Source organism: Fopius arisanus, unplaced genomic scaffold (genome assembly GCF_000806365.1).
Source record: "Fopius arisanus strain USDA-PBARC FA_bdor unplaced genomic scaffold, ASM80636v1 scaffold00056, whole genome shotgun sequence".
Taxonomy (NCBI): Eukaryota; Metazoa; Arthropoda; class Insecta; order Hymenoptera; family Braconidae; genus Fopius; species Fopius arisanus.
In genome coordinates, this window is record NW_011887795.1 from 289,103 (window position 1) to 312,813 (window position 23,711).

Here is a 23,711-nt window from a genome sequence, read left to right on the forward strand (position 1 = left end):
AAGGGATATTTTAAACCACTGAGGTTATCTCTGTTGTAATACCCAATGCAAATGATCGCCTCCCCCCAACCCGTTCATCCCCAAAAAATGTCAATTTAATGAACACAAAGGGGTAAAAATAAATTTCCGCACTTCCCCTCCTCCGTAAAAATTCTTTTAAAATCCACTGACTCATTCAAATAATCATTACTCACGGGCGATTACCCCCTAAAAGCCATTCCAATAATTTCGAGTGGAAATTTAAACTGTATCAATTGTAACTTCCAGATGCCAAAAAAAGAATACAAATAAAGAGATGGAATAAAAACTGCAATCAGTGCTTTAAAATGAGGGGTTGAGAGGTACGGAGGGGGTAACATTGATTATTAATAACCGTTACGGGAGTACAATAGACCGTGAGGGAAAAAGCAAGAGCAAATGTTCGTCGGAATGGAATGAGTCGTGTGTCACCGGTTCATTTTGTCGTTTCAATTGCAATTCACGCAGTGTTACAGGCGTGTCCCACCATTGGTAGGAGGGAATACCAGACTGGACCCGATACCTTTCTTCTCATTGTTATTTTCTCCAGTCGCCTACATTCGTATTTATGATGATTTTCCGACAATGAGATGATATTTTTTCATTTATCTACTTTTGTCAAGATATTCTTGATTTCAATACTTTTCCCAACTGAGTGATGAGTCATGGGCGGGTAAAATTTCCGAATGAAAACTCCCGGTTATGAACCCTATTTTGACCCAATTGTTTGAAAATTCCAGATGGAACAAATTTTCGAGAGGAAAACTTCTGTTCTCTGTGCATTTGAATTTTCATTTCGTTCTCTTACTTTTCATTTTTATTTCCTTTGAGTTTCAACTTAAACTGATCCGTAAATTCTTTGTTCTTTAAGTAGACATTAAATAATTTATTACCGGTCATTAACGATCGAAAGAATTCAGTATTTTCTCCAGCATTCTAGGGCAATAGGTTTTGTCGATAATTTTACGAGATTTACTTTTACGTATTTTGATTTTGAATTTGAGACGTGAATTTATGCAGCTGTTTCGACGTTTTCGTCTGCAAAAAAATGTTGCACATAATAGCGCAGTATTGCGTGATGGTATGGGAGAAGAGGGTAACGTCTAAATAACAACGATTATCCCAGTGAGAAAAGACCCGCCGCTGTACCGACTGTTATTAGCCTCAATTAGTATTCAGCCGTATGATGAGAGAGAAAGGGGAATAAATAGTTTAGAATTATTTATTATCCCGAGTTGTCAGCGTTGCCGGGAATTACTGCACAATATTCATCGTTACTTTCCGGTGGGATATTATTCACTTCTAATTCAAACTGTTGAGCCACTTCCGTTTCTCATTTCTTGTTCTTCAGTCTATAATTTATCGATCTACTTTCAATTTGTATCAATCGTTATTCAGTTTTCATAATATAATTTTATCGTGACGTAAGCGTCTATTTGTCTCAGATCATAATGAAACTATTGGGGATAATGAAAATATGAAAATATCAAAAGAAAAATGAAAATGAAAATGAAAATGAAAATGAAAAAAATAAATGTTCACCTCAGCCTAGTATCTGGATAAAATCTGATTTCTCTCTTTCATATTTGATTTAACCTTTTTGTCAATATTCAACGCGTCATATATCATCCTTTAATGTCTCTACTGTTGACGCTCACTGGGTCAGGATTTTTCCACCGATTTTCCGCCGAGTGAAATGCCATTACAGCTGCGAGTCGCAAGGGTTTCACCAGAAGAAATAAAGAGTGAGGAAAAAGAAATTCACGGTGAATTATATCGCGCAACGGTTTTATAGATCTAGAGGCATGAGAGACGGGCGTTTTTCCATGCGTGTCTAAATGCGTGGCATCTTTTTGAGTGAAAAAAGGGTAGATTGTAATCGAACATGTTTACACGTGTATTTCAGGGGATAACATTCTAACCATCGGTTTCCTTTTCCATTTTTCAGATACGTCCTACGAGAAGGCATGCAGAAGGGGAAGTGCACCGGCGACCCCTGTTTTGGGGGCAAGACCACTCGATGTAACACCAAACAGAATAGTTGTAAGTATTTTCATCATCAATTCCGTACGTCAAAAATATATTTTACATTTTTTGAAGAAATTTATTCTTCCTAAAATAAAGATTTTTTCCCAAAAAATTGCATTTACACTTTTTTTTTTCAATCTGAAATTTTGATTTTTTTTTGGATCACCGGAGCTAAACTAGTTCTTTCCCCTCTCCGGTCAGATCCATTCAAATTAAATATCACTCAATCCTAAAAAATGTAATTTGAATCATTCCTTTTGGTCCAGCTGATTCAATTCCTCAAAAAAAAATCCCCCAGTGATTCACCCTCTGGTCCCCCACAAAGTACAACAATTTGATACCACAAAAACGTGATGCACGAGTCAAAAAGTCACTTCTCTTTATTCAAATTTGTTGCGAGGGCTAATGGTTATTGTCAGACCGACGATCTGTTGTTTATTTAGCCGTTTTCATCGTTATAAAACTCGTTTGCCGGTGTCTACATCGATCAGTCTCCCCCCGTTACCCCACCTGGGCATTAATTTTTTTTCTTGCAAGAGCAATCGTGTGGAAGGGAAAACATTAAAATAACAATGAGAAATATGTCGAAAGCGAGATAAAAGTGAAATCGTAAACGAAAGAAGTGATTGGGAAAATCGATTTTTCTTTGTCGACGGAAGGAGAAGTATTTTTTCTGTCAGTTCGAATTAACAACGAATGATTTCACATGTTGCCGCCATTTTTAATGAGTCGATATGTATGGATCCATTGGGATTCAGCAGATGATGTGTTTTGTTAGGACGTGGGTATTGTTATCTCTGAATTTTTGACGTTTGAATAATAATCCGTCATCATTTCCACCCGATTTCTCTCAGAAAAAAAATTAATAGGGATTTCCATCGAAATCCGTAATTTAAAAATAGTGTAAAATGGTAAACTTACCGCTCTGGACTCCCAGGAAGTTATCCATTACGTCACTCCAAACACTCGACACTTGATAAAATTCAATAAGTCACTCAATTCTCACTGGCACTACGTTTGATCAACGAAAAAAATGTCGAAATAAATGTGTGAATAGCTAAAATGTAATATCTCACAACGCAATATCGCGTGTCATTCCGGGGAAAACAAGTACCACTATTATCTAAGAAACCGCGTAGTATCCACTTCCGTATACATTCACCAACTGAGAGGAAAACAACACGAATTTATGTAGCAAAACACTTTGTACCGCGATTCAAAATAAATCCCTGTAAACACTCGCAAAAACCAAAATACAATATACGCACGTCACAATTTCCCGAAACACTCTGTCCAACACATATTATATCCAATTTTGTTATTCACTTTTGAATTTCTAATAAAAATTATAAATAATTTTTACTAGAATAAACTGAATTTATATGTGGAAATTCAAGAATTTTTATGAATAAATATTTTGTTATTATTTTTATGGATTGTAATTAAATAATATTGAGATTAATGGTTATTATATGTTTTCGTGATTTAATTGTCGAAAAATTGCGTGAAATGTCAAGAATGAATCTCTAATATAGGAAGAAATTAAACCGTCAAATGGAACCCCAAAAATCCCCCCCCGGGATTCTGCAATGCCGAGAAGAATTCGAATTTTCAGGGAGATCGATTATCTTGAGGGGTTGAGAACCCCAACCCAGTCCCGAAGACATTTTTATTCCCTGCAGTTTCGCCTGATGCTTGACGATGTGCGCCAAAAGAATAAAAATAAAAGATGGGGTGAGAGGGGGGGCCCCCCTTCACTGGTTTTCGGGTGTGCTCACCTCAATGGAAGAAACTCTCGTCTCTCTCTCATTCTTTCCCGGTGAATTCACGGGACAAAGGTGCAAAGGGTCTCTGAAAAATCATTCCCTCTCTCTTTGAATTTCTTCTTTCTTCATTTTAAAGTGCCCCAAGGATCCCTTGACTTCGTTAGGGCACCGTACAAGGTGAGATGGCCCTCCACATCTGCAGTCGTCACCGAGATTTCGTCGCGCCAAGATCAATTTTCGCCACTCATCCGCCATTTCCCGCGTTATTTTTTTTTAAACCTTTTTCAAAAGTTTCTAACGGTTTTCCTGCTTCCACTGAATTTCCTCAATTTTCTGGTGGTGGATTGGTCCCCCTGGCTGATAACTATCTCTCATCAATTGCTGGACTGTTTCCTTACTTGATCTCTCTTTACAATTGGTAAACCCTCATTTTTATTTACGAGTGTTTGTGAGATAGTCTGTGACTAGTCATGAGATTGTGGGTAGATTAGGTATGTTGTGCTGTGAGGAGTAAATGATAAGGTGATAACCGGGGGTACGTGAAAGCTGGTGATAAGGGAAGGGCCACTTAGTGATTTGTCACGCAGTTGTTTTTTTTCTTGAACGTGTGGAAGATCAAATAGCTGAACAGAGAATATTGATAGCCTTTGACAAGCGATAAGATTCCACAAAATTGTCTCTTACGTTTCACTATTCTCTCTTTTATCGTATCTTCTCCTGTCGTCCGGAGTTATCCTGGTATTCTTCTTTTAAGTGTCGGAATATTAAGCATCACTTGAACTTATGACACCGATCCATATCGCGTTACGTTGGACCGATGAGGTGTCGGAGAATGAGCGATGCCAATGACAACGGGGAGGATAATCTTGTCAGCGTTATTGTCAATTATTTCGCAAATAGGGTAAAGAAGATCGATGATGCGGAATAAATTATGAATCCGTCGGTTGAGCGTGGAAATTCCCGGTTCAGTCAACTGGTCAAATTGTTTGATTTGTTCTCGGGTAATTTGTATTTTAGTTAGATAACAGGGCGTTGAGTTACGGAGTAGAATAATTGTAAAAGAGAACAGTGTTGAACCATTTGTCTTGAGAATTGCGGTGATACATCATCTCCGATCAGCTGATCATCTTGGTATGCTGTGAGAGATTATGTTGTTTATTAATGAATTGCACAGGTCCGTGAGGTCTACTTCAAAATAATCTGTTAGGCAATTTACAGATGATTAAAAATGAAACTCGGACTCCACCAATCCAGATTTCATAATAGATTTTCAAGACCAGTGATTTGAATCGGAAATGTCCCCGACAAAAAGGTAATTGAAGAATTTTTGACTGATTGTTGTGGCTATTTTTCAGAATTTCTTCTCGAAACGCTCGTTCCGCTCTAATCCTCTGAAGAGGACCAAGAGCGTGACAAAACTTGAGAGACAGAAACAGCGTGGAGCTGGATTACGAGGTTGTCGCTCGCACGAGTCGCTGTTGTGCAGCCAGGCTGTAACCTCGATGGATTTAGCAGCGGTTACACCAATGCATCCGAGTTTGCTCGGTCGACCTCATTGTTTTCAAGTTACACCGAGCAACGGTCCACCCAAGTACTTCAGCTGTAGAACAGCCCACGAGAGGCAACAGTGGCTGCACAGGTAGAATAATTCATAGCTACGCACTCATTGTGTTATTCAATCGTTTAAATGCATTTAAAGAACAAGAGATTGAACCCCAAGTCAATTTTGCGTCTCAAGTGGAAGTTCAAATTAACGACCACAGCATCACTCAAGCGAGACTTTTTAATTCGTTCAAAGAAAACTGCCACCTCGAGGCAACTAATCCAATGATTGTCCTCACATTTTCGATATTAGAGTTCGATATAAAAATGACTCATGGTCGAACATCGATTATCGAATTGTGACTGGCAAGCGTTGCACCAATTATCCAATTACTAATTGATTACTCATCCATGAATTTGCAGCATTCGAAAATCAGTTCAGCCAGATGCTGAGCAGACCCGTCGCACTGATAATTCCCTGCAGATATGGCTGCTGGAAGCCAAAGGTGTTCCCACGAAGAAACGCTACTTCTGCGAAGTCTGCCTGGACAACACGCTGTATGCCCGAACAACAGCAAAACTCAAGACAGAACTGTGCTTCTGGGGCGAGCACTTTGACTTCCATCTCCTTCCCTCGGTTAATACGATTCAGGTGAATCTGTATCGTGAGGCTGATCGCAAGAAGAAACGCGACAAGAACGTGTTGATCGGCTCAGTGAGTATTCCCGTTCAGAACGTGACCTCCCGTTACCTAACCGAGAAATGGTACCCCGTGGTCAGCGACAAGGGGCCACTCAAGGAGCCTCCAGCCCTCCGGGTCAAGTGTCGCTTCCAATCAGTGGACATTCTACCAGTTCAGGTTTATCAGGAGTTCTTGGAGTACCTTAAAACTGATTATCCCTCTCTCTGCGAGCGGTTGGAGCCCGCGATTGGGGTCAAAGCCAAGGAGGACATTGCGACAGCTTTTGTGGCAGTCATGCAGCGTGAGAAAAAGGCACCGCAATTTCTCGCTGATCTCGTTATGATGGATATTCACAGGATTGATGATGAGCGCCTGACATTCCGTGGAAATTCCCTCGCGACGAAAGCCATGGAGGCATATCTCAAGTTGACCGGTGACAGGTACCTCCAGGAGACTCTAGGGCCCGTTGTTCGGGCGGCGGTTGAAGGTGGTGACTGTGAGGTTGATCCTTTGAAGGTTTCCTCTCTCGCGGCTCTTCACAAGCAACAGCAGAATCTCCGCAATGCTGTGGAGCTCGCTTGGAGCAGAATTCTAGCGAGTCACGCTCACTTTCCATTGGAGCTCCGCGAGTGCTTCCGAATCTTTAGGGAGAGGCTCAAGGAGATGGGACGCGAGGATATCGCTGATAACCTTATATCTGCCTCCATTTTCTTGAGGTTCCTATGCCCCGCCATTTTGTCACCATCACTGTTCAATATTACTCATGAATATCCAAATGAAAAGGCCGCGAGGAATCTCACACTCGTCGCAAAGAGTCTTCAAACTCTTGCGAACTTCACAAGATTCCAAGGAAAGGAAAACTTCATGGAGTTTATGAATGATGTTCTCGAGCGGGAGGCACCCGCGATGAAAAATTTCCTTCAGCTAATCAGCAATCCACTACCCAAAGACAGCCCATCGAACAATTCACTGGAATTCGATGGCTATATTGATTTGGGGAAACAATTGTCACTTCTTCATGCTCTCCTACGTGAGAGCATTGCAGGAACCACTTCTCCATCCTCGTCGACTCGACTTCCAGACGTACTGGATAGGATCTCAGTGGCCCTGGAGCAACCGGGCCCCAGCCCAGTTTCCACAGCTCATCGTTATCCAAATCTTCAGAACAATATATTTAGATATAACGATCCAACGATTGCAAACAGCAATACAAATTTATCAGTCTCTGCCTCGTCGACGTTATCCAATCACAGTACCTTGAACGGAACTTTAAGAGACAGTTCTGAGGTTCTTCAAAGTAATACTCTGGGTCACCCACCGGGGACAAGATCCCCAAATGTTATTAGGGCAGCAACTTTGCCAAGAAACGCTTACCTCCCGAATGGGAAGCTTCAACTGCAGATCACTAGTGAAGACTACCACCCACTCGAACCCCCAGCCTTTGTATCGAGATCTCCAACCCCGATATCTCGACAGCACCGACCCGGAATGAAAGGGTATAGACTGACAGCCTCAGCGAGCCTGGCCAACGTCAACCATTGCCAGACTATTCCAACGAGTCCGACTCGATCCGAGTCTCACAGCAATCTCAAAGACTCGAACTTTAACATCAACGTCAATCAAACCAATCAGACAAATCAGAACTCAAGTCACCGGCACGCCAAGGTTAACCATGACTTGCACGACGATAACTACATCCACAATCACTACAATGTGTCGAGGTCGGCCTCTCGCAATCATTGCAAAGAGGAAAATGCTAACCAGACACAGCAGCAAAACTACAACAACGTCACCAAAACAACAGTCAATGCGAATCCCATCAACCCTTCTAACCTCACTCTAACGATTAATCAACCGAACAATAATTACAGTAAGGGATCTACAACCAATGGAAATCTGGACGAAATTTCTGATCTCTTGAGGTATGCGGACGACGAAGTGTCAGAGTCAAAGTCCCAGAAGGGATCGCAGATATCAATATCACAATTGTCTAATGTAGCTTCTTCGGGGTATCAGAGCTTCGCTGCCTATAGTCAGTCCTCGAGTCCTGTTGACCTGAGTAATAATGCCAATTCTCATATTATGAGCGCTGCACCTCTGGCCTTTGCCAATCCTGTTTATCACATGGAGGCAAGCAGGGGCGGACGGAGAGGCAGCACTAGCTCAGAAGAACGAGAAGGCGGAGGTGTCGAGGGGGTCAGAGGAGTGGATCTTAGTCCTTCACCTGCGACACAGGGGAATATGAGGAATCGAGGGAATGGACAGCAGTGGAGGCAAACACCTGGACACCGAGGCATTGCAGAAGGCCAGAGTGGCTATAGCACAAAGCTCAGAAGAAGGCTCTCTCTGGATTCTAATAGGGATCTCAGTGATACCAGTGAGGATGAGACCTGTGCCACCAGGAGGGGCAAGAGCAGAAGCCACAGGAGCATTGATCAGGTGAGTCCAATGAGTGTTCTCAAATCGATTCATCGAGACCATTTGGTCAATAGACTTCGATATTGAAACTTGTGAGAAATGAAATTACAATATATAAATATCGAGAATAAATCGGATTTCCAAAATAGATTAGACTTAATTAGATCCTCGCAAGGCGAGAGAAGAAACCGAACTCTCCCTAACGAACGAGAATAAATACGAAAGAAAAAAATACGAATTAACATCAAATGATTAACATAACTGTGTTAATGACTACTAAATCAGCATCCATACGATCGTCAATAACGAAAGTAACTAACAATCTTCATTTTTTTCTCATTGAAACAGTATGAGGTGGAAATCGAGAGGCTGCAGTGCAGTGTCGACCGTCTCCGGGCTCGATTAGGTGCATCAGAGGATGGCGATGTCGATAGCATTGCACCTGACACCAAAATGAAGAACCTCATTGCCAGGTATTTTCCTTCTTTTAATCTTAAATGTTTCTTTTTTTTTCTATGGAAAGTTTCTGCTGGAGTTGTATCGAAACGTCGTGACTATTCCGTTAATTTAATCAATCGCATAACGTAATTGATCACAATTGATCAATTCGTCAGTCATTCGATTGATAAATTGGATGACTCATGGTGATAGAGAATTAATCGATGTTGGAAACTGATTGTTTTAACCTATTATGTGTTCCTATGCATTCTTTCCGCTGCATTTGGTAATACTCTGGCTTGATCTGGATTCATTGTGTAAGGGAAATTAATACTTAAGCTTTTTTTTTTCATTACTCAATCACACGACAATGAATTCACTTATCTCGACACGCGGTTCTTCAATGTGTGTTTGGTAATACAGACAATAACATGGAAACACATAAATTAATCACTATTTTTTGGATTATGCACGATTCGGTTAGAAAGAGTTTTCGATGTTTTTACCTAGAATATTTGAAGGCAGAGTGCAAATTGAGAGCAATTAATTTGTACTTTCAAAATTGTACTCAATTTCTAATTATTACCGTACAATTAATCGCTCTATATATATATATATATATATATATATATAGAGGTATCCCTATATGTATCAAAATTTTCCAAACATTTTGACGTCTTTCGTCAAATTTGGAATTCAATTTAAGGAATACAGCGATGAATTGTCCACGTGATGAATTACTGTAATTAAACAAATGACATCACAATTTTGTAATAATTGAAATAATTAAGCTCACTGTTAGTAAATTTTTTGAGAAAGCGAAAATTCAAGGAATTTATAACAGTGCGACTCCTTCACCACTCCCATTCGATATCAATAATAATTTGATACTAATAGAACGAATTATTGACCTCCAGTTTGATATCTGTGGAGGAGGAGCTGCGTCGCGAGCAACAGAAGATGTCAGCAGCACTATCGTACAAGCAGCGCGTGATAGATGCCCAGGAGCAACAGATTGCTGTCCTAGATGCAACAAATACAAGATTGATGTCATCAAACACAAGACTATTGTCCGCATTAACCTCCCTAAAGCAACAGTACAGTGCAAAAGCGCAATCCAACAGCAGTGAGGCTGCTGCATTGTTACAAAATATCGCTGACATCGGTGAACTCAAGAGTTCATCCTGCTGAATCATCAAAAGCAGTATCAAATGATCAAAAGAGAACACAACACCAGAGGCTTGAACTAAAGGTGAAAGTTGATAGGATAGTGTTGAAATCGTAATCAATCAGTTGAGACAAATGACGGAGGAAATATTTATAAGCTGTTTAGCTTACATAGACGTAGATCTAAATTATTGTTTGAAGATTAACGGTAAGCTTAATCATTTGTACGAGTTAACTCATAATTTTTGTATTATACTGCCCAGAGAAGACCAGTAGGTCATTAACAGGAGTTATAAAACCGTAGAAACATTTTTTTTTGTTTTTTTTTTTTCATTATCGTGTACTTCAGGCATTCTACGTACAATTGCCTGTATACACTGATAGATAAAACTACTTTTGAGGAAGAATATTGACATCATACAAGTTCATTACTTATCAAGTCATTAATTATTTACTGTTTGTAAGTAGTTGTTTACTTACTGAGGAGTAATTATGGACTTCATACTATTATTGTTTAGTAATTAATATTTACTGGCTTACGATTTGGGGAGGAAGTAACCATTTTGTTTATTGAAAGTAGTTTTTTCTGTTAGTGTATCCGTTGGCGATTATTTTTTTGATTATTCAGAATCATTCGGGCATTTGCCCTGCACGCGACTGATTCCATGGCATAAAAACAATAGAGGAGATTTATGGACAAATTTTAAGGTAAACCAGATATTTATTTAGCAATTGCTACCAAAGATCAAGTGTTTTACGTTTGTAGATACGAATCGAGTAAGTTATTTTGGTTATTTGAGAAGTCAGAAGAGAAATGACAGGATAATTTTTATAGGTGAAAATTTGATTTGAGGTGAGATTTACTTGAGGTGGTGATGAACTGAACCGATAGGTTGGGCGAATTTAGAGGTGAAATCAGTGATTTCGGATCTATTTAAAGACCGGTTGGATTATCTGGAAAAGATCATTTACTCCAAAATTGGGATTCCTAATTACTCTGGCAATTAATCGTTTTTTTTTAATAATTGTTACCTAGCGTTCTAGCGGTTGTCAACGACTAGAACGCTAACTAACAATTATCGGAAAAAACAATTAATTGGCGGAGTAATTAGGAATCCCAATTTTGGAGTAAATTATCTTTCCGAGATACTCCATCCGGCCCTTAAAATAATTCGTAACCAGTTTGGGACCGTTAATTTTTCTAAGAAAACAGGTGATGACCCTTTCTCGATCTACTCGGTTTAAAAATTCATATGTAGCTTTGTTTTGTCATTTTCCTCGTTTTACATTACAAGAAAATGGATAATCATCGTAGCCATATCGAGGTAGTTCAAAAAAAAAATGCAATGCGCGTTATTTTATGTATGATAGGAGAGAGATGACGTCAAAATATGAGAGGAGAAAAATCATGAAAAACGTCGGGGATTATTAGGCTAATTCTGATTATGAATTAGTTGATGAGAAAAAGTATTATCACTTCGAGTTGTATAAAAATAACGATAATCCTTATTGAAGGTATTAATAAATTAAGTTGTTTATGATCGATTGAATTCTCGGATACTCTTGTGTATAGAAAGCAAAAAGAGGGAAATTCCTTTTTTTTTTCCTGTCTATTGCTGTTTATTTTTACTCACGCGTTGATGCATCGGTGGATGCAAATGAGTATTTTCTGTCGCAAAATTAATATATTATTCATGGATGTAATCCTGTTGAGTAATAAATTTCATGAGGAACAAAAATCTCAATTTTTGAGGGAGATGCGGTGAATCACTAGATTGTAAATTCAATAAGTATTTTCCATTACTTTGTTTTTTCTATTGTAAGCTATGTGTATTTAAGCATTTAGAAACGATTATTATTGTATGAACAAATAAATACGATTAGAAGAGAAATTCTGTATTTGATTTCCCCTTTAGTTCAAGTATTATTTGAAGTAGAAGAATTGTCTCTTTTAAATCAATTTTGGGACAGAAATTTCAAATTTTTTTTGGCTGATAAGAATAAACAATTGATTATCATTGATTGAACCTGAACAATAATTTATCTCTGCCGGTAAGGAAGATATTTCTTGCATCAAGTGAAGATGAAGTTGAAATAAAGATTTCAAGTGAAAGAGAAGATTTAATCGTCATTGAATTCCACGAATTACATGTAGATGGTGTTCAGCTCAAGAACTTCTACTCTCAATAATGTAGTTCTAATCAACCGCGAACGGAGAGGAAAATTAAATTCATCTATCGACGAAACTATTCATCCACTCCTTAACGCGACACAAAAACGTCGAAGACAATAGAAGCCAGTAAAAAAAACGAGAGAAAACTTAACAATGACTGATGACAATCGCCTTTGAAATGGAAATTCCAGTAGCCGTGACGTCAGTAATTGAAGGAGAAATAAAAGCGATAGATAGAATTCCATTAGAATGAACAAAGAGCATCATTTCGAGAAAATCCCAATCAAAGCTCCTATCATAAACGAAAAAATAAGTGGAATATTTATTTAGAAGAGATAAATTCCTAATTGAACATCAATTTTTTCATGACTAGTGAAAAAACTTGAGTTCACAAAGAGAAAAAGTCGTGTCACCTATAACGACGCTTCAACGTGATTAGAATAATAGAAATAAAATTCCAAGTTGTTGAATAGAATTACAATTTACCTTATCCAAAATTGTTTCACAATCTCTGTCAATAGATCGCTTCTTCTTCGGATTGATAATGGATTACGCAAGGCTTCGATATAACGAGTTGAATAAACTTGAAATTTTCAGTGGTGATTAAATGTTTGATGTTAATCACGTGATTGTGAGAAGAACTTATCAAATTGTGGATTTCGTTTCAATGGCGCAATTCGAGTCCACGAAGCATTGACCTTGCTATTGTTTCTTTACAGACCCTTAGAAAATAATAATAATAATAATAATAATGATGAAACAAAACAATAAAACTAGTCGATAATAAATCATTCTAATTGTGTGATTGATTAATTGTTTCATACTTGAATAATTTCTTTTAAAAACAATTTCTGGTCAGAGAACATTCCACAAACTCCGAATTTTGTGGACATTCCTAGAAGTTCGATAATATTTTTCTCGATTTATCCATTGTTTCCCTTCTATGTTTAAACAGTAAATTTCCATGAAATGTACACTGATGAGGAGTCAATGACATTTTTTACGAAAAACAGTTGTTCAGCTGTGAAATATTGTCATCTATAGTGTTATGTCGCGGTGCTATCAACTCAATTCAAGGGTATACTGTGAAAACGGTGATAATGTAAATAAACTAAACCTTCAGCTGTGAAAAATAAATTTCCAAGAAGAAAAATGTAAACAGTGAGTTGAACTCGAAAGGGTCATGGCCAAAAACGTGGTTGTTATTCAAACGATGATGAAACGTTTGTGAGTAGTTTATTCTGGTGTTCCACAGAGGAATTTTTTTTTTTTATCTCTGTTGCCGTTGGTGGAAGTGAGAGGGAGTGATGAGCAATTCCGTAACTTAAGGCGGTATTGTTGATAAGGTAAAGCGAACAAGTGTGATAAGAACGAAATATAAGATAGTGATAGCAGACGTCGACACTGGCATATCTCAAAGTCAATGTCCTATGAAGGACTTGGTCGACCACCATATGAGAACGGGAAACAGATATGTACCACAGAATTTAATCGAGTGACACCCGTGATTAGTGTTATCAAATCTCCTTGTTTCAGAAATCGTCATTTCGCCGTTCTATTCTTTCAAACATCGCCCATTCAAAAAATTGACTAAAACATCTCAAGAATTTGCCAATTCCATGGATTTTTCATTATTGATATAAATATCATGATCCAATGATTTTAATAAATCGATATTATCGTTGAATTTTTTTCTCTATAATATAATAATAATAGAATCAAATAAAAATATCAAGTGCCGATTAAAAATCATAAGAATAATTTTCCAAACTCCTCCCTCTCCTGCCATTCGACCAATTGCTTTCTCCAATTAAATCCCTGCCAATAATGAATATCAATCATCGATTGAACAATGACAAGAGTCATAGGTCAGTTTTTGTGTCGTAATAATATTAATGAGTGTGGAGTAAAAGTTGAGTGAAAAGTGCCCCCTGTGAAACGAAAAACCAGTACTGAGAGGGTGAGGGTGCAAGTCCGCAAGAAGAATTGCATCTGACGAATAAAGAGGAGCAAGAGAAGTTGATATATATATATGAGTATGTACATGTGCATGTGCATGTGGCATTCTGTATATAGAGTGGAATCAGGAAGAGAGCGTTGCACTGCTGAGGGTACACTGTACCAGTGAACCCGGCGTATCGTGAGTGCCTTTTGAGGGGTGAGAGGGTGTTGGGTGGTGGTGAGAGGGGATGAGAGGGTGTTAAAGGGGTTTTCACCCCCTCCGCTTTCCACCTCTCATCCCCTCTTTCGCCCCTTTCACATGGTTCTGTAGCTCCTGGGGAGTGGGAAGAGTGATTTTGAAAGGGGGTTGGCCCCCCTCTCGGGGAATCGTGGAGGGGAGAATCAGGTGCGGAGGAAAAGGTGATTGCACCCTGGATATGTCAACCTACCCCAATTTTATTTTGAGTCAATGGGAGATTTTTGATTGATTAAGTTCTGGGGGGGGCACGGGGGACACTCGAGGGGGCGAGCATACAATTAACGAATCCCTAGGTGAATATCAACTGAAATAATTGAAACCAAAGAAATGTAAAGGGATTAATTTCAGAAGAGCTTTTGTATCGAAAGGATTTGATACCTGAAAGACTGATATTTTTCAAATTGATCATCTGCCCCCCTCCCCCGTCCCTAAAAAATCCCAGCCCCGAAAAAAAAATCTAGACTCCCAGACCTAGACCAACGAGTGAGAGACGACTAATCGCTAGAGACGGAGTGATCCTCATCTCGCGAGGGGAAAAAAAAAACCTCAGCGGGTGGCAGGAGTAGGGGTGGGGGTAAATGTTAGGGGAAATTTGAAATTCACGGTGGTAGGGGGGATAGGGGACAAAAGCTAGGGGAAATCCTGGGGTGATAGAGACCCCCTCTACTGGGCTCTTTGAGGTGGCAAAGTGGGAGGGAAAATTTAGTGCGAGAGGTTTTTGGGATGAGCGGCGGGGTGGGAGGGGTGGTGGGAGGACTTGAGGGGAGGTAAAAGAGAGAAAACGAGGAGGAGAGCAACGACGACGGCTAAGGAGAGGTCATTGACCTCAGCGGCTCGGTGCCGGCTGCTAGAGCGCTAGCTGCTGCTCTCCTCGTTTCGTTCCGTGTTCCTCCTATACCTCGTGGCGCGTTTCTTTTTTAATACCATTTTTCAAAAAGAAAAACTGATAATAACGTGAATTAACATTGAAATTATTGTGAGTTTTGGTGGTGGGGATGGTGGGGATTGATTTCCAATTTTTCCACGATTTTCTGCACAGAAATTCCAAATTCCAAGTGGTTATTCAATTCTCTCCAAACAACTCATAACTCAAATCTGTGAGGAACAGAATTTATGGGTTTTTCGGTTGTTATTGATTGCTGTAATGACTTTTTAGACGTTAAAATAATATTGAGTTGTTTTTGCTATTTCTTTTGGGTTGGGGAGTGGAGGAATAAAGATAAGGCTTGAGTATATGGGTTTTATTGGGGATTGAAGTGATTTTTGGAAAGGAAAATCGTGGAAAAATTTGTAAAAACGATGATATTAATATGATTGACAACTAGAGAATGTTATTTCCGTGCATTCTCGCTTTCCCCCCATTTGATTGTACAGTAAAAGTGCCCACGGCCTTGTATATACGAGTGAGTGAAAATCCTTTCGCCTCCACAACGATCAACCGTATCGTGTGTACACTATTAGAGGGAATGAACTTTGTGGATAAAACTTGCGAAGTTAAAGGATATTTCGGTGGAAGGTGTTGTCGATACATCTCTGATTATTTTTGGGTGAAATGTGAATCGAGTGGTGTTTAGTTGAGGAATTGTTCTCAAACTATTTACTACAATTTTAGGTGAAAAAATATTGCAGTGGGAGTACTCACTCAGGCTCGAGACTTCAACTGGTGTCGACCTCTTCGATTTTTCATTTTAAAAAATATTCTCAGCCAACGAGAAGTGCTGGAAACATTATACTAATGTTCTTCGGAGTTGTTGAGTGATGAGACAAATCCAATTGTGAGAGGAAGTGGTTGTGAGTGAATTGTGAGTGGAGTAACCTTGAGGAGATTTTTCGGGAAGACGAGAACCTGTGGAGACACAATTTGAGTATAAATTCGTTGTTTTTTTTTTTGAGGCTTGAATTTAGGTCTACTTTTGTTACGAGTGGTTGGGTTGTTAGCTTATTGAGTTTTCTTGAGCGATTTGTGAGAAATTGGACGGTTTCTCCCTCGATAACTACCCTAAACCAAAATTACCTGATGATGAGTGGTTCGAGTAGAGCAATTAGAATTCAAATGACCTTTGAGCCTTGAGTTTCTTTGAGCTATTTTGTGAGAGAATGATTGTGGTTCGAGGGGTGGCTACTCTGAATTGGAATAATTTGTTGTGGTCAGTGGGAGTGATTTGATTTGGGATTTTGTGGATGAAAGTTCCGAGCGAATTTATGAGCGATTGATTATCCGCGTGGTGGGGTAAATTAAAAAAATCGGGGTTAGCTGTGGTGATGAGTGATTTAAGATCGGTTTCATTGTGTGTATCTGAGCGAATTTGCGAGCGAGTGAAAATGATGCGCATGGCGTTGGCGAATTCGTAATACCCGGGTTAAACGTCCGGTAAATATATCTCAATGCTGTACATATACCACTGTAGTTACGTTCTCCGGCGCTTCTCTTTCTTCTTCTTCTTCTTCATATTATACATTTTGGTCAATGAAAAAGTGACGGAGGTCTCTCGCTTTCTCGGGCGCTCGGAGATTCCGTTGACGGATATTTCGTTGCCGGAAATGGAATGCGGGAAAAATTTGAGGTCATGCGCGTCACCATCGATTCACTCACTTGAGTAAACGGTAAAGTTAAAGTTCTCTTTGTTTTTTAAATAAACAAAAACTACTTATGAGTTTAAAAAAAAAGGTAGTCGCGGTAAAATTTCTCACGATTACCGATATAATTTTCGCAACATTGCCATCATATTCGAAAAATTTCTACATTGGAAATGAATAAAAAAAAAAATTGTTTCATCGATTTTAATTGACGTTGATTAAAAAACACGAGACCGGAACCTAACCTTCAATTCCCTGATCTACCCCATTGAAACGGTCTCAAAACCACCTTACGGAACCGGAAATTTCCCCACCAATTCATCTTCCCCCTCCACACCCATCTCAAACCCCATAAATCCATTTTGCCCCAGCCCTCCCCTCCTCAAACGTAAACAAACCGAGGGAATGAGTAAGAACTGGTGCAGTGCATGAAAGAGCGGTGAAGAATTGGAGAAAAAAAAAAAAAATTCTCATCCCCTCCCTGCGCTTATCCCGTTTGTATTAAAAACTCAAACAGCGTTCGGTTGGTGCACGTGTCTCCCCCTCAGACTCCAAATAAAAAAGAAAAAAAAAAATGAACGAGTTAACCTACGATAGTAAAACGTTAAACCATCCAAGGTACAACCACACAGTAGGGACTAACGTGAACGTAAAGTGAGTGGAAATCATGTTACTGGTGGTTAGCTTGGCGTCTACGGATACGGTAATGCTAACGGGAATGAGAAAACGGGAACACCACGACCTAGACGGGGCAAAACCAGTGTGCTGAACAGAATTCAAGAGAGTGAGTTTGAAAGGCTACGGAATTTTAAAAGTGAAAACTGCGTGACGATTACACATCCCGATTTTAAACCTCGTTTCCCCTCCAGGTACAGTGGGCAGTTTACTGTAATTGGATTTTCTTCCTTTCGTTTTCATTTTTTTTTTTAACTGATTGTGTTTAGCGTGGAGTGCGAATTTTTTGAATGGATGTGATCGGGGAATGGTTGTCGGATTTTGCTGTTTGCAGACGGTAATTTACTGGTGATCAACGGCCATTTTTCGCGGATTATTTACGATTTACTGGTCGATTTTGGTAATTTACCGTTTATTGTCGGTAATTTACTGTTTGTAATTGGTAATTTACTGTTTTCGCGATGATTTTTTACTCATTGCAGGTCTGAATTGGCGATTGGGATTCGTCCAATTGTTAAGTGCTTGCTTGAGGTGATTTACTGGTTAGCGACAGTAATTTGCTGTTTACTGGCGGTAATTTACTGTTTGTAGTAGAGTATTCGCTGTCTAGTAATACACAGCTAGTTTTTACCCAATATTTTTTACTGCTTGTCGTAAATAAACATCCCAGTTAAATAATAATATATTATTTCTCACAGTAATTTACCTTTTCACTGAAAATAATCTTTCCCCCAGTTTACTCACGATAACTCACTAGTCGCACGAGACAACTCATTATTTGCACAAATTTCAGACACTGTTAAAAAAGTTGAACTGAATTTTCCGGCATACAATACTCAAACCTTCACCCTCAATTTCCCCTTTCCAGTAATTTGCACGTAAAAATTCCCCAGTCGTAATTATCATTCACCAATATCCCTATTTCCAGGAATATCGGAACAAACCGACAATGACATCGATCAATGTGTCATTAACCATCAATACTGTGATAAAATGTAAACGCGAGTGAAGTGGTGATTAATTTTGATTTCCCATCATTCTGTGAACCTGATTGGTAAAAAGTGAAGTTTCCGGATTTATTTTCCTTTTTCTTTTTAATTTTCCGTGGTATCCAGTGGAGTTTCTCCGGATTTCCTGGTGAAGAGGCACTCGACATTGATGGAGTTGAATCGATCATCCAAAAATGTGAGCAATTAATTTTTATCATTATTGACGATTTATCCGAGTTGTTCGAGGCTTTTTGGATTTTCGTGGATTTAATTTCGCCTTTTTTTTTTTCTTTTTTTCTTTGGCGTAATTGTGACGTGCCTCGAGTCGTGCGCATTGTGGGGTGGGGGATGATGGAGTGGTGGGGGCGCATAACGAGAGGGGAAGGTGGGGAAGAGGGGAGGAGTGGCAGTGGTAGAGCTAGGGGTCGACGACCGAGGCCTCGGGAGGTATCGGTAGGGCTCGGGCAATGTCGGCACTAGGTCAGTGATGGAGTCACTGGCCGCCGTGAGCGTCGAGGCAATGACACCGAGGCTTGAGCGAGTGCGCCGGTTATCCCCTCCCATTTTACTCTTTGAGGGGATTCCCCCACTATCGCGAGGTGGATGGACGCCTCCGTTGACACGAGCGAATTCTCTTCCTTCTATCATTATTACAGAAAAATTGCAATTGATGGAGAAATTATCGTTCTCAAATTTTAAACAATTGTTCCGTTCATTAAAGATTTAGACTTCACTCCGAATAATTAATTGGGGGAGATTCAATTAATTATTCTAACTTGAAAAACGAACATCGTTTATAAAAATAATAATTCCAATCATGGATTAATTATTAATATTCATTATATATATTCATTAATCGTTGATATTGATCAGTGATTATGATTCGCATTAATGATTGTGAGCCATTGGTCGTTATTATTATTCATGATTATTAATTAATGACTCGGTTGAATTTTTGTGGGTGGGAAAATTTTAAAGAGGTCATCCCGTATTCTTTGAGTGTCCGATGAGTGATGCGTATAGCGGTATCGTGAGTAAGAGCTGCTTACCCGGACAACTCTCAGGAGTACCTAACGTCTAGGTTACAAACAGCTCCGCTATTCCAACACCCATTGGTAACATCCAACGTTTGTCTTTCTCCTTTGCGGCTTATCCCCCACCCTTTTTCGTGTATTCTGCACGTCCGGCAATACAACTTTTCTTCTCTACTCGAGTCACTCAAACTTTCACCCACTCCTCGACTACGGGCTCTCACTTGCATTCACGCTCTGACTAGTTTTGCCCGCATTAAAAAATATCTATAAAATACGCAAATACGGGCCCAATTTCATATATTTTAATAGATCTTTTTCTAATCGTTTGCAGATTTTTATTTCGCTGCTGGAGCATGTAGAGGATGACTAAGGAACGTGGCTCCATTTTTTTTTAGAGGAATCATTATTCGTATTGGATATTTTTTTTTAGAGAGACAGGAATATCGATCCCCATGATTTTTGGGGCACAAGTAATCGCGAGATGATTGATTAAATGGAATGATATTCTCTTGTCATGTATTATTTTTCATCCGGGAATTCCCGGATCGTTTGATCTTCACTCCCAATCGAAAAATTGACTGAGGAAGTGCCTGAAGGGCTCTTCCGGCGGATCCTAGAGGAGCTTTCGATTCCAGTACAGTTCAATCGTCTGAAAATAGCGGTGGTATTTTCGACTCATTGACATGTCATGCAAACTGTTCAATGGAGTCCAACTGAGAAACGTCGGCAACTTGTTTTTAAAAAAAAAAATGTAGTTCGAGTCGATACGGCACTGCTCATGCCAGTTACATATCTCCAGAGCTATTCCCCTGGTAAAAATACACCGTGGGAGCGATGACTCGGGTGTAAAAATACATTGAAAATGCAATCGTTTTGTGTAGACTGGAAAAAAACGTACGGTTTTGTCAAGAGAATCCCGTGATTTAGGAGATTTTTATGCTCTTCATTTTTTCAAGTTATTTGGGGATTCAACGGCCGTTAAAAAACCATCAGACAGTTGAATCATTCGAAAACATCCTGGGGATCATCTCAATTCACGCCAAATTCAATTTTATCACCTGCAAAAAATTTAACTACCACTGGAAATCACCAACTAATTTTTATCAATCTTATACTTTCTTCCCAGTAAATCCCAGTTTTAATGACAATTTTTCATTTTATATAAATTATGGACAGTGAGGGTTTATCAACGAATTATTTGACCGAACTGAGGGATAATTATCCGATATTGCAATCGATAAAACTTCCAAAAGAAATCTGACATTCTGTTCCAAAGGCTGCACATGTGCAATTCCTGGGATATCTTTACATCGATGGGTTAATATATCGGTGGGGTATTGGTGAGTGCATCGTCCTCGATGGGGAGAAAGTAACATAGACTCGTAATAGTCGAACTGTCAGTGTCTAGCCTATACCAAATAACCCGAGACTGAAAAGAGATTCGTCCAGTTTTATCCATTACAAGTTTAATATGAGATTTCAATCGTATCGTGCAACAATTTAACTGACTCTCGTGCAGTCACAGATTGTGTAAGAACATCACCGGTTGTATTTTATATTCTGGACAATTGGAATTTTACCCCCGCATTGAATTTTCCGTCATTTTTCTGTAATATTTCACTCTCTATAAACCCCACATATTCACCCAATTCCCTCAAATATCTACTAAACAACAGAAAATATTTTAATCTCCCACATGAACTTAAACATGTGCGTCAGTGATTGCCGAGTCCAAGGTTTAGGTTACTGTCCCCTCTAATCACAACCTCGTTCATCCTCCCCCACCTAATGTACAAACAGCGTAAAACAAACGTTCGTGGCCCGAAATAAAGAAAAAAATAGAGAGAAAGAAAAGAAAAAAAAAGAAAATAGAAGGCAAAGAACTCCTCCAACTGTTGACAAAAACCGAACAAAAGAGGGAGACAAATTTATTCTTTTTATCAAATAAAAATTCAAATGGAAACATTGACTTTTTAACGCTTCAGCTTTTAATAACTCCCACGCGGATGTGACAGGGGCCTCGTGTACACAGTGTTTCAAATGTGTAGTGTCTCTTGCTCCAGTCATTGACCCTCGCAAACCCGAAGCTCATAGTCAACTAACTCATACAAGAAGCCTCGAGTTTGCGCCAGTGTCATATCACAAACTTGTGGCCCTCATCTTTTTAGCCATGTGGCATCATCAAAATCCCTCCAATCATTCGACTGTCATTCGTTGAGAAATTAAATTATGGACTTCACTCAAACTATTTATTTCATTAACGACTTTCAATCATTAGCGAATCGTTTTTTGTGGAATTTTTAAACAATAATAATGCAGGAACGCCATTCTAATTATTTTCTAATCGAATTATTTTTCTCGGTGTGTTGGTCGGTATAAAAAAAATCATTCAATTTATTTTTGCAGTCTGAGAGAATGAGTGGAAAAAATTTCTGGAATAGGTCGTCGGGGAGATTTTTATGGAGGAACGATGGGTTCTCAGTTATCGTTTATCATTTTTTCGGAGGAAATTGGACATAAACGATGACGAATGAATTTTTTTTATCTTCAACCTACCCCAACTTTCTACCCGCGATACTCGTAACGATCAATTCCCGTGTTCGATGGCGCAACGAATAGAGAAGCAATCATTATGCTGTTATTAACAAAAAAACAAATAATTGAGAAATCGTTAGATAAATATGTAATGATGATTACTGCAAAAAGTAACTTGCACATTTAACGGTAGTCGAGTAACAGCATAACACTAGTGGGTCACCAGTGAAAGTGTCCAGGAGGCCTCTGGGATGATTACAGACCCGAGACCAGAGGGAAGAGGGAAAATTAGAGAGAGAAAAAAAAAAGAAAGACTTCCGCGGTGCATAACGCAATCATTTCGCTGATGTTACATCGATATACGAATATTTTTCACAATAAATTACCGAGCTGACATTTTTTGTTCTGAAAAATTTCAAACTCGAGAAAAAAAATCCCTTCAATCATTAAATCAAAATAATGAACACCATTTTCTTTTTTTCTATTACCGAGAGAAATTTGTTGGATGATTCTAAATTTTTAATAAATAAATAATTTAATCGATTTAATTCTTGTGGTGAATGGATACAATTTCTCAAGTTCGTCATTTTTTTCGGGCAGAGAATTGAAAAATTGCTGATGCAATTTTTTTTTCTCCTTTCTTCCTTGAGTCGGGAGTAAGGACGGGCATTGACCTCCACCGGAGGCGTACACTGTGCACCGAAATACATTCTGTTGCACATGCGTCTTCAGGGGATGCGCCACTACGAGAAAAAGGGGGAAAAAAATACTAGAAGTTCAGGGCGTCAACTTGAAAAAAAAAGACACTATCTCCCGAGTCCCTAAAAAAATCCCCACTACCTATCCAAGAGTTCCAAACTACCCTAGAAGATTTTCGGTTGAATTTTCGATATCAACCCCCAATTTTTCAATCAATTCATTCCTTTTTCCCTTCAGAATTGAAATTCCAAAATTTTCTCATGTTACAACTGATTCGTCACAAGGATTTACTCCCCCTTTTCCTTCTAGCTTTGTAAATGGAGGGGATGGGGTGGGATCGATAATGCCTGACCGTGAAAACGCGGAAAATCTACAGAAGCGCATACCCACACTAACTTTGGATTTATGGCAGACGCCCAGAAAGATAACCTCGATTTTTCAAAAAATTTATAATTCTCCCGGGTTTACACTTTTCCCATCGTTCCAGTGCCCCGAACTCAATACCAACATCTCCAATCCGAAACACTTGTCAGGAATCCATTTCGCACAATTATTATTAAAAAAGTTGCTTAAATTTTTTGGAAAATCTACCGGGGTAAAACGAGTGGACAACTAGGTTTTCCAATTTTCGATTGTCCTAGTTATAAAATAAAACTGATTTTATCGAAATCGGAGGATTGGTTCTCGAGAAAATGGCAGAAACATCGAAATGAAAATGGCCGACTTTTTAAAGTGAAGAGGAGTACAATGCAGAGGAAAAAAATGAATAA

General features: G+C 39.1%; 2 protein-coding genes and 1 long non-coding RNA gene across 26 annotated transcripts in view; 2 read left to right on the plus strand and 1 right to left on the minus strand.

Annotated features, from left to right (window-relative positions):
• raskol (Ras GTPase-activating protein raskol) overlaps nucleotides 1-11,061 on the plus strand; it is a 79,061-nt gene extending 68,000 nt beyond the window's left edge. For 18 of the 19 annotated variants that reach the window (XM_011307803.1, XM_011307804.1, XM_011307805.1 and 15 more), the window contains 5 exons: nucleotides 1,967-2,061; nucleotides 5,168-5,451; nucleotides 5,778-8,475; nucleotides 8,803-8,927; nucleotides 9,810-11,061. In XM_011307803.1, the coding sequence (XP_011306105.1) occupies nucleotides 1,967-2,061; nucleotides 5,168-5,451; nucleotides 5,778-8,475; nucleotides 8,803-8,927; nucleotides 9,810-10,083 (3,476 nt within the window). In that variant the 3' untranslated portion in view covers nucleotides 10,084-11,061. The remainder of the gene's footprint in view (nucleotides 1-1,966; nucleotides 2,062-5,167; nucleotides 5,452-5,777; nucleotides 8,476-8,802; nucleotides 8,928-9,809) is intronic. The other variant, XM_011307807.1, reaches the window with a different exon arrangement.
• Nucleotides 1-23,711, minus strand: part of LOC105268331 (uncharacterized) — a 79,488-nt gene that overhangs the window by 8,484 nt on the left and 47,293 nt on the right. Inside the window, exons 1-2 of one of the 2 annotated variants that reach the window (XR_892319.1) lie at nucleotides 16,447-17,591; nucleotides 16,075-16,278 (exon numbers count right to left, since the gene is read on the minus strand). This is a non-coding gene — a long non-coding RNA (uncharacterized lncRNA). Of the gene's footprint in view, nucleotides 1-16,074; nucleotides 16,279-16,446; nucleotides 17,592-23,711 lie in introns of those variants that run through there. The other variant, XR_892318.1, reaches the window with a different exon arrangement.
• Hr4 (Hormone receptor 4) overlaps nucleotides 16,213-23,711 on the plus strand; it is a 50,764-nt gene continuing 43,265 nt past the window's right edge. Inside the window, exons 1-2 of one of the 5 annotated variants that reach the window (XM_011307787.1) lie at nucleotides 16,213-16,297; nucleotides 18,613-18,869. The gene's annotated coding sequence lies outside the window, so the exon portion shown is untranslated. Of the gene's footprint in view, nucleotides 16,298-17,606; nucleotides 17,879-18,451; nucleotides 18,870-23,711 lie in introns of those variants that run through there. The other 4 variants (XM_011307788.1, XM_011307791.1, XM_011307790.1 and 1 more) reach the window with 4 other exon arrangements.